General features: G+C 40.8%; 1 protein-coding gene across 1 annotated transcript in view; it reads right to left on the bottom strand.

The window, feature by feature from the left end:
* The window catches only part of DDX10 (DEAD-box helicase 10), a 179,786-nt gene that overhangs the window by 93,075 nt on the left and 74,629 nt on the right, over nucleotides 1–12,082 (bottom strand). Inside the window, exon 14 of the mRNA XM_075198896.1 lies at nucleotides 2,553–2,678. Coding sequence (XP_075054997.1) covers nucleotides 2,553–2,678 — 126 coding nt within the window. The remainder of the gene's footprint in view (nucleotides 1–2,552; nucleotides 2,679–12,082) is intronic.

Consider the following 12,082-nt stretch of genomic DNA (forward strand, 5'->3'; position numbering starts at 1 on the left):
TATGAGGGTGCTGAGGTTGATACGGGGCTGTTTTTTTATTCATGAAAATAAGGGTAATGTACAATTCTTTTGGACAGCATGGTGGCTTAGTGGTTAGCACTTCTGCCTCACAGCACTGGGGTTACGAGTTCAATTCCCGTCCATGTCCTTATCTGTGAGGAGTTTGTATGTTCTCCCTGTGTTTGCGTGGGTTTTCTCCGGGTGCTCCGGTTTCCTCCCACACTCCAAAAACATACTGGTAGGTTAATTGGCTGCTATCAAATTGACCCTAATCTCTCACTCTCTTTCTCTCTCTCTCTGTCTGTGTGTGTATGTTAGGGAATTTAGACTAAGCGCCAAAGGGGCAGGGACTGATGTGAATGAGTTCTCTGTACAGCGCTGCAGAATTAGTGGCGCTCTATAAATGGTGATTATGATGATGATGATGATGAGGAGGAGGAGGTTAGAGGGCCGCACACAAACAATTTGAGTGACAGTATTTGTTTTATATATGGCAGCTTTGCAGTATTTGTGGCACAGCACACTCAACTGGCTCCACCAGCTAACGGTGGCTATTAATCAGCCAATCCCATCAAGAGTGCATTTAGGATTCTTAATTTCACTAAAGTACAATAGCAAAAAACACCCCCAATCTCAGAATTCTAGAGCTATACATATTACAGGGGGAAGTAATTGTCTGCATAGGTACCTAGGACTCTTTTCCCCCAACTTGTCACAGTGTATTATGTTTAAAGAGGTTTAAGCAGGTTACAGTAGTAATGCTGTGTAAATAAAAGATGCAGCGACTGAATGAAACTACTGTATATTTAATGGCACAGAAGACGCATACCGGCAAGGTTTCTGTGAGTTTCAGAGTGATAGAAAACATAACAAAGCAGTGAGGATGGCAATATAAAAAGAAAATATAAATTGCACACACTGCAGAGCTGTCATAATGGGGAATCTGGCAAAAAGCAGTCTCACAAAACTAACTGAATTAGGCGTCAGAGGGGTTCGCTGCGCTGTGGAATAAACGGCTTGCCATGCAAAGAATGGGTTAATTTGTGGGCGAGAGTGCAGTAAAACTGATGAATGCAGTATGTGCCTTGCACTGTATCCTACTGCCCATTCCCTATATAATGTTTTTCAGCCTGCCAGAGAGAACCATTAGGATGATGTTAGGCTTGATTGCTGTGCTACTCTGCTCTTGTTTTCCATCTCGATGTTGTCAGCAAAATCATGTTCCTAAAATGTGAAACAGTCCTGGCCACCTAAATTGCCAGAAAATGACACTGCGGCATCGCTGTACGCAGCTCTGTAAGATGACACATGTCCCTAACTAGACGCACAGTTCTTGTTAGGCAGCTTCCAATGCCTGTCTCCTGCTGTCACACAACAGGAGTGGGGGACAACTTGAGGAACTCTAACCTCAAAAATATTCTTTGCTTAAAGCAGACCTGTCACCAGTTCCTATAATGTTACTTCCCGTCAGAACAGGACACAAGGCGCTATGTAGTAAAGATAAACAGTCATAAACCCGGATGATGAATCTCATTTACTTGTTCCCAGTACTATACCTTCCCACACAGGCCTTCAGGAAACTTGGAGACTGGTCTTTATCTCCCATGCTCCCAATGAGTTAAAACCCACCACTGTCACTAGGCCACTCGCAACCGCCATTGCGTAGTGAGCAGACTATCACACATGATTAAGGCTTTGGGAGCAGATGACGGGAATATGGGACATAGACATGAACAATGACATTCTAGCAAATGGTAGGCTCTGCTGGGAGATTTTTAAGAGTTAAATAAAGGCCTTCCACAACAATGATTTAATTAATTCATATCTTAAGATTTAAATTAAACAACTACAAAAGGGGAGGAAAAAAAAAAAAAAAAAAAGATGTGCCTTAAAATTAAAAAAATGGAATAAAAATGTACACCAGCTGGGAAAGAACTACACCTCCCATGATCCCCAGTCTAAATAGCTGCAACAGCTGAAATCTGACGACTGAGCAGCAGTATGACTATTTTATTTAATTTTCTACCATCAGTTCCTGCCCCATTAGAGCTTACAGTCTAAATTCCCTAATATAGACACACACTCACACACAGAGACAGACAGACAGGGAGAAAGACAGAGACAGAGAGGGAGAGACTAGGGACAATTTTGATAGCAGCCAATTAACCTACCAGTATGTTTTTGGAGTGTGGGAGGAAACCGGAGGAAACCCACGCAAACACGGGAGAACATACAAACTCCACATAGATAAGGCCATGGTCGGGAATTGAACTCATGACCCCAGTGCTGTGAGGTAGAAGTGCTAACCACTAGGCCACCGTGCTGCCCACAAACACGCATAGAAAAAAGAGCATCAAAGTCTTCAGCACAGGAACATAAGCAGACAATCATGTGTGTGGGGTCATAACTACATTTTTGTTATTCATATGTGTAACCAAACTTTCGTTAAAACGTCAACCTTAATAAGACCTAAGCAATGGGATTGTACATTGAAGTACCCGTGCAGTACAGACAGAGGAACCATTACATAGGGCTCTAACAGATGCACTCACCTCTCCATCATCCGCGAAAACTATCTTTGTGTTGACTTTGTAGTTCTTCTTTAGCGATTTTTTGGCATCCTTTGCTTTGGTCAATTTCTCTGTCTTCTTAAGTTTTGATTTGGTCATTTCATCTTCCTGTTGAAAACAAACATAGAAGCAGGTCAGGGTGTGATCTATGTCACAGAACTCTAATCATTTAGTCTCACAGTACCAGCATCTCTCCACAAAGATCAATAATCGGCTCCTAAAGTCAGAACAGATCAGAGACTGAATTCTGCCTGTGCATATAGCCCAAAGCTGGGGCGTGAACGGATTTCACGACCCTTCGCTAACATTCTGCTCTACCCACAACGGTATAAGATCCCCAAAGATGATTTTTTTAAAAGAATATTTTTATTTATATTTAAATAACTTCATACCATACTTGCCAACTCTCCCGGAATGTCCGGGAGACTCCCGCATTTTGCGAGTGTCTCCCGGACTCCCGGGCGAGTGTGGCAATCTCCCGAATTCTGCCCACTTCACTAGGAAGTGCCCACTTCGAATTAGGTCCCAAACGCAGTGATTCCAGATGAATCGCGTCCAAAAATGACGCAATTTTTGGCACCCCGCCCCCTCACACCCACCTCCAACGGCAGGCTCCTGGAAGAGAGCTGAAGAAAGTTGGCAAGTATGCTTCATACAAAAGAGCTTAACAGACAGCAGTGGTGTCAATGCCCTGCCTCCTTGTACATCCCATTAGTGCAAATAGAAATTTCTAAGGGGAGGGGCATTGACAACACTGTTGTCAGCTTCACAAAGACTCAGCAGAGGAGAGCATTTCAGTGTTGGACTGTTACAGACATCAGGTGACCTGCAATAAAGGGGTGGAAAATGTCAGACCTTGGGTAAATATAATCTAAAGCTATCCTTCAAGTTCATCAATTCAGTCATTTATCTTCAGAGTAGCTCATCACCCATACATAAAATGACATTGATGTCTTCAAAATGTGAAATATTACCGTAATATAAAATATACAGCACAAAAATGATTTTGCTATGTTCACAATTACTACTATTTCATTAGACCAAACTAAAAAGAGATAGCTACCCACATTAGCCTATGGAAAGCAGTATAGAAAGGCAGGTCAAATGATAAAGCATGACATGTCAGTAGAGACTACTAGTACACCGCTGTACGAATTTAACAATCTGAAGAATAATTTGAGCATTGGTAGCCAGAGATGCTGAAAAGGAGAACAAAATCCTGGGATGCATAAAAAAAAGGGGGATAAACGCATGCGATACAAACACGGTATTAACATGTAAGTCACTTAGTTCACACCTTGAATATGGGGTACAGTAAAAACACAAGAAAAGTCAGAGGGTTCAGAGGTCAGCACCTTTATTAATAAGGGAATAAAAGGGATTACATTATAACTAGGTCTGTTTGCTTTGGGGGAAAAAAAAAAGGTACCAAATATGTATAAATATAATTACAGTCTAACAAACTTTTCGCACCAAAGATCATAGAAAGGCAAAGAGTTCATCAATTGTGTTCCTTTCTTAAAAGGAATGGTACCTGTGACTATAATTAGTAGATAACTTATTGGGGATCATAAGGAATTAACACCCCCACCCCCTCCAATGTGAAGCTAAGTTAGCTATTGTATTTTGTTTATCCTTCTGCTGGATCAACGCATGTAGAGTTCATGAAAGGCTGAACTTGATAGACAACTTTACTATGTAAATAACTGAAGAAGAATATAGAATTGCTGTAATAAAGTGTAATAAAAGGTCCACACTAGGCCAGAAGGAAGGCTTATTGTTTTTGAATAGTGTATACAATTTTAATTTTGCCTGCAGCAAGTCTCCACTATTATTACTATACAGTTAGCAGTTTTACCCACAGCCAGATCAATTTTCATCAGCACCAGTGTGACTGGGCATCAGAATAATCTGTCCTTTTATGAAAGAGAGGAAGCCCTGCATGTTGTGTTGTGATCTCCCCAGGATCTCTGCCACCCGGCTCTTGGTGTGTGACGGAATCCTGTTCTAATAGGCAATGGGTGTTAGACCAGTGACCACCAGTCTGACCAGTCCAGGCAGTCAGTCGGTGGCTCAACAGCCAGGTATAAAATTCTAAAAAAAAATATAAGTGTGCTGAGTCAAGCCAGTAAGTGGCCAATAACCTCCAGTCTTTATAAATATTATAGGTGCGCCCAGTCCAGCCAGCAAGCGGACAATAACCTCCAGACCCTTTATAAACATAAATGCTGGCAATAACCGTCAACATTTTTCATTATTATTATTATTATTATTATTGTGAAGTATTACACTGCCCCTACCCGGCTACTTGTTGTAAATATCTCCCCTTTAGGTTATGGAAACCCTTCTAACTGCAGTTCTACCCTGTATCACTGTGCTTGGTGGGTGATGGGCTGTCTACAGAGGGATATATAGCAGACTGACCAGAAGTAATGTTTAACTATAGATACAACTCGGTAGGACGTGTGTCCAGAGTAGTCCCCAGAGAAACAGAGGAGATGTTCAGGCTGAAATTTATGCTCATTATTTTCTCTCGCCCAATAGAGGTGAGCAGAAAAATGAGCGGAGAGCCCATACTGTAAAAGGCGGCAAAGTGTGCGGTCGGACATCAAGGCAATGGGGCATATTTAACAAATAATGATAGTGCACTTACCGCAAAATACACGTCCCTCGGTGTCCCCCGCATTTTTAACAACGGTGCATCGCAGCAGATTTCGTGGATCTCTGCTGCTTTGCACTATTTTTCGTTTTTGGGAGCAGTCACCATTCTACAGTATGGTGACTGCTCCCGGCCGCAATCTAACAAGCTCCGAAAAAAACATTTTTTTCGGAAACTTATGTTAATGTACGCCAGCTGGAGCCGGCGTATATTATCATAAATGAAAAATTTTAGTGCTGTCAGCTATGCTCCGAAGAGCTGAGCTGGACAGCGCATGTGTGGAGGGATCACATGATCCCTCCCTGTCACTCACCGCTCCCTCTCTGCAACTATAGTTGCGATAGATGCAGAGACAGAGCGGAGAGGTTTGTGCGCATGTGCAATTGATGTATGAAGAGGAGCGAAGAAGACCTGGAGGAGATCCGGAGACAGCGCGTTCGGAAGAGGCGTGGTATTTTTTTTTTAGCACAGAAACAGCAGTTTATAGGAACTGCTGTTTCTGTGATCCGTTTTTTTTATAAATTTAAGAAATAGTTCAATCCTTATCCATGCGATAAGGACCGAAAACTATTTTTCACTTTATGAAAAGATTGATAAATGTGCCCCCCATGTCCGGCGGCACCACACAAATTGATTCTGCCCCTATAGGTCTAATACTATATAGTTACTAAATGTCTTTTTGTGTGTTATGCAATTCATGTGTCAGCCTTTAGGAAATGACAGCTTATAAACAGCCCTGTAGTGAGGAACTCTCCTTGGTTATACCGAGGGTTAAAACTATAGACCATAGCGACTTCCTCCATCATTCACACCAAGGTCAAAGACCTCACGTCTCATAAATAGAGGTCACAGTGCATCCTCACATCATAGAGAAGCATATTGTGCTGCGACAATTGTAAAACCTTTCTACTGTCACTTTACAATAGAGCCAGACTTAGCTGCAGGCAGCTGTAGGTCACTGCAATGTAACTCCCGGAGATAAAAGCTGGACACCAGAGACCACAAGATGTTCTACATAAGCTGATTGAAAAAACAGCTTGGGGGCATTACCATATGAAATGTGTACCGAGTGATCTTCACAGCCCAGTATCAAAAGTCAAAATCATGTTTCACGTTGACACTGTACTGCCGCCTTTTCATTTCCTGTTAATCCTTAAAAGCTGAACAAAAAATACAGTTTACTCGTTATAAAATATACAGCGTTGGCGAGTTTCGCATAAGTAGTACAGAATTTGGTAAACTTGTGCCGTTGAGGGGGGAGGGGGGGGTAGGTATTTTTCTACTGCACACCGTACATAAAAGGACACGGTAGCATGCTAACAGAGAACAATAGCTTGCAGCAAGTGTCCTGTCATGGTATAGCAACTTTACATACACACTTGCAAATGCTACAATTTCAGCTCTACAAAGAAACAAGAGAGTTCATACTTTGCGTCCGATTTTGCCAACTCATATTGAAGATGATTAAATTACTTGAACCCAAAATCATAGAGATTTATTTTAGCCTGGAGTAAATACCACAAATTATTTTACATTTTTTTGTAGGGATTCCTCAACATGACTGTTCATGATGTTATCAACACTTGTGCTGTGATCGCTGCAGATTCTGGAGAGCCGGTTAAATGCGAGTCTCTAAGTGGTCCCCGAAGAGAGCATGAATATTACATGATATTTACACTTGCTCCTCTTGTGGACACACTTTGAGGCTTTCACTCAGAAAGCCTTTAAACATCTCTTAAACGCTGCAATTTTTGTAAACGTTGTTAACACTTCCAGCGCCGTCCAGTGTCAATTCTACAGCATACCTCTCTCCAAGGCGCAAACTGCAGGGCAATATACGTGATGTAGCTCTGAAGTAGTATTCTACACATTGAACCAACAACTTTCCTGCCACCATCAACACACAAACCGCATTTCTTCACTTTTATTGTTTACTTTTCAATCTATTTATTCTTAAACCTCCCTTCCCTCTATTACAAAAGAGAGAAGGGAAGCGCCCACAGGTGAAGGCCCCACGGGCCGTCAGTTGTCCACCACTGAGACAACTCTAAGCGGTAGAGATGCATTCTATGTACAGAACTTTACACTATTCACCTTTTGGATGCAATTGTTCCATCTTTCCTGGCTTGATCAAATGCTCCTCTGCGCACTTACTGCATAAATAAACGCCCCCTAAACCGTGAGTATAACGTATGTTTAAACATACAGGCACAAGATGTGGCATTTGTGCAATGTGTTACATTTTATGCAAAAATGTATTTGCATCCAACTCTAAAATCAGACCTTTATTTGCTACAATTAAAGTAATGGTTAATTCTGCAGTGTGATAAACGCTGGACTTATATACATACACACATAAGACTGCCAGTACTTCCGGAGCGCACGTCTACCACATGTTGACTGTAATAAAGTTTTAGTAGATGGAACAGACCCAAGAAATGAGGACAGTTTTAAGGCTCTTATAATCTATTAGAACGGTGGCCTTTTCAGAAAAGATTATCCAGGAGACCTTTGGATGGGAACTTGGAAGATGCCTATAAAAATGTTCAATGCGCATCAAAGTTAATTATATTATGGGCCTCCGCCTGGCTCCCGTGCAGTAAAACAAGTGGTAGCTTGGTGGTGCAGGTCGCCCGTGGCAGAAACAAGATGAAAAGGAAGGTCCTCTCTTTCATAGCAAAATTCATTTCTTTAAGTAAACTTTGCTGACCTTAATTTACAATGTGAAGAGGGCACTGGCTTACTTGTGTATTCATGACTATGAATGGCTGTATCTGATTAGAAATCAGGAAAGCATGACTTACGCTGCATCATGAATGATGATCAGACTTATTATTTAGGAAACGTAGCACAGCCAACATTAAAGATCACTCGCAGATCTCTGCAGCAATCTAAGTCTGTTGTCTGCTAAGAGACTGCGGACAATTCTACACTACAATCAGGATGGAAGAGAGAAAGAGCAGATTTATTACTTTCCTACAGCACTACTGTCAACCCTCGCTCTGCAAAATAAATATAGAAACGTTGAAATGAAATTGGTATGTGAAGAAATCGAAAAAGCAGCAAAATCAGGAGCGGTTAATAGACACAAAAATGTTCAGTATGTATTAGAACAGTGTTGGCTAACCTGTGACACTCCAGGTGTTGTGAAACTACAACTCCCAGCATACCCTTCCAGCAATAAGCTGCTATATATTGGCAAAGCATGCTGGGACTTGTAGTTTCACAACACCTGGAGTGTCACAGGTTAGCAAACACTGTAATTAGAACCTACCGGTCCTCGCTGGTATGAGGCACGTTTTCCTGCCTCTATTCTATGTGGCCATCACTTGCTGCAAAAGGCTGCATTGACATGGATATATTAGTTCAGCCAACAAAATGGTCTATAATATGTAAAAATCTAAAATTATTAAACTTTATTATTACCATTTGTGTGATCAGTTGGAGCACAGTTTTGGTTTATTAGCACTGTTATTTTTTCCTTTTCGTCTGTTTGATTTAATTGTGGAGGATTACAGTCTCCTACTTCTAGCTGCTAATCCATTGTATGAAATTTGATTATTATATTTATTTCTATACACTGTGAGCCATAATCAAGGGGTGTTTCATTTTTCTTGTCAGAAAATTGTCTGCGCCCACTGTATGTAGGCGACAGGTACATCTAAATTACAATTTAACCCAAATTTTGGGCTGTGTTCAATGAGAGGAAGAAAACATTTCTAGTAACCTTCTGTGTAGCGCTAAAGTGAGGTCTTGGGGTCTCGATAGATTTAACAGTCTCACTCCCCCCCTCCTCTTCCCGTTCAGCCAAAATGTAGGGTGTGGGACTGTTATACTCATCACAGAGCCCACCGGACCCAGAAAATTTGGAACGCACCTAGCTTAAAATCAAGGTATATTCCTGTAAAATAATAAATTTGTACAACACATTTAAACCTTTTAGAAATTTATTCAGGTTGCTGTTCTGGGCCATATCCATCATTTTAAGAAAATAGCTTTAAAATAATCTTTACATATTGATTGCCTTATGGTTTAATCCATACTTGCCTACTCCCCCAGAATTCCCAAGAGGCTCCTGAAATTCGGGGAGTCCTCCAGGGCTCCCGGAAGAGTAGGCAAACCTCTCGGATTTGCCGAAAATCACGGCATTGAATGGCGGGGACGGGGCATAATCACATAATTAGGCCCCGCCCCGCCCCTGCTATTCAATGCCGTGAATGTCGGAATTTTATAGTGGGGGCGGGGCTATGGTGATGCAACGACTTCACCACACCCCCTCCTGCCCCTTGTCACATGACTTCTCCCCCGGGATCTCCCGGGTGAGAAGTTTCATGTACGGTTTAAACTCTAATACACGCGGTTCATCATGTAAGAATATACACGCATGTCCTCTATAAATAAAAAAAAAATATAGACACTGTAGGCTATGTAATCTATAATGCTGGACTTTAAAAAATGAGATTTTATTTGGAAATGAGAGGCAGTCGAGTTCAAAGCACTGTGTACTGTGGTTAAGGAAGGGGCCTCTGGTGGGCAGATTGGTAACAGGAGTGTCCATGCAGGAAGGTGGTTTTTTTTCCCCGACCAAGTATATTTGATTATATATTTTTACACGTGTCTCAGGGATGCCACAGGGTCCTAGTAAATTGATAAACTGAATTCTCATAAATATTGGTTCACTTCAAAATGGCTGCCTCCACTGTATGCAGGGGACAGGTGCACATTAAAAAAAAGTATAAATATATTACCCAATGTGAAAAAATATATGGTGAGCTTCAGTTTTTCACTATATTATTAAACAATAAAAAGTGACAATCAAACTTAAAAGAATCCTGGAGTCTGTAATAGATCACTGGGATACTGAAGTACTGGAAGCAACTTCAGGATGAAAACCTCCACCATGAAAACACTATATAACCAGCATTTTAGCAGCCTGTCCTCCAATCACACCATCCACAGTAGGCATTACACAGTGAAAGCCCCTATTGAATAGGCGTCTCCTTGCTAACTCTGCCCAAATCATTTTGTACCGACTGGAAACATATTGTCAGTGGCAGCTTAACCAAACTCCGGCTAACTAGATTTATCAGTCAGTCAGCGGATGAGACCAATCCTACAGCACTTCTCAGATATGATTGGTCACAAATACAGGTCTCGACAGAAACATGTGATAAATAGGATTCTGTGAGGAATCAGACATCGGTTACCATCAATATCAGTCTTGTATTCCATTATGGGACATCAACAAAATGACTAATGTCTTCTGTGGGTGTGGTCTGTATAATGAGTATGTGCAACAGGCTGACTGATTACAATTTAGCAAGATATGTGAAAAAATTAAATATAATTCCATACTTATATAGTAATTGTAAAACATTTACAGCTGCCTGCTGTGTAAGAAAAAAAAAAAATTGTTTATCTATATAAATCCAAAACGGGAAGGACAATGTCTCACGAATTTATGATTCAAAAATACTGAGGTAGTGATTTTTTATGAAATATTTATGAAGCAAGACATAAATAGCAGGGAGATGCCAGGAGACAGTTTAATGATATAATGACTCCAGTACTATAGAACATATGTATCTCAGCAACAACCACAAAATATAGAAGACTTGCATAACACAGCTTTTTAACCTAAAATGTCATTATGTACTAGTAGACATGTCATCAAATCTTGCATGTGTTGTCAGTCTATGTTTTATATCGTCATTGACTTAAAAAGCAACTTCTACAGATTACACACAGCAGCAGCCATTTTGTGGATGAGAATGCAGCCAATCCATAGGTGAACCAACAAGTGACATCAATGGGGCATGACACCTGACCCCTTTATGTCTAGACAAAATTTTACACCTGCCTTTCCTTTCACAGCATGCATTAATAGGTAGGGATGTTCACTGGCCCCCGCGTTTTACTTTTGGATCTGTATTAACTTCGTGTTTTGATGAAACCACCCTCACATGTTTTGCTTTGATTTTTTTTTTTTTGTTCCAGTCAATTTTTCTCAAGTGACAAGAACACTGCTACCCCTATTTCTATGCGAGTAATGGCGCTGGAGACTAGAGAGTGACAAGAACACTGCCACCCCTGTTTCTGTGTGAGCAATGGCGCTTGATCTCCTGGGGAGGAAGGAACTTATGGAATCCAAAACCTGCGGAATCCGACGGTGCAACAATGACGTTTTGCCTTGATTCAGATCCGAGGAAGCGAAAAAAGTATCGCAGTACTCGGATTGACGATGTTCGTGGGGGGGGTTGGTCGGTTTTTGGAAAACTGAGCCTGAGCATCTCTATTAATGAGTATCCTTTTTACTTGAACAAAAATATAAAAAATAAATAAATAATACATTTCCTTGATTTCACCAATAACATTTTTAAAGCAAATGATATAGCAAATTTGTCCGCATTAAATGAACCTCAGATAAGTGTGCAACGGTCACAAAGGTGAATATTGTACTATAATTATTTTTCTCACACTATTCCACAAGCGCAAAAGCATAAACTTACTTATCCCTATAAGCACTTAATCTATAACAATATACATAATAGTATGTATTTATCTATAGATCAAATGAAAATATGAAAGTGCAGTTGCTCAATTGTATTAAAAATAAAAATCCACTACTGCTGCATGAGCAAGTTAGAAATGGCAGGAATCAGGAAGGTAAATTCACTGTTCATACTACCCGGACATTTCACTGCCACCCTGTAGTGAAGTAGTAAATACTCTTTAACAGACAACTGCGGTCCTGCCCTGTATACAAAATCAACCAATTCCCACAGTGCATATCTGCAAAGCCAGCGTGTCTGTCTGTCAGACATAGGTCGGATTGTTTAGTTAAATAAGTACC

This window comes from Mixophyes fleayi, chromosome 2 (assembly GCF_038048845.1).
Source record: "Mixophyes fleayi isolate aMixFle1 chromosome 2, aMixFle1.hap1, whole genome shotgun sequence".
NCBI classification, from domain to species: Eukaryota; Metazoa; Chordata; class Amphibia; order Anura; family Limnodynastidae; genus Mixophyes; species Mixophyes fleayi.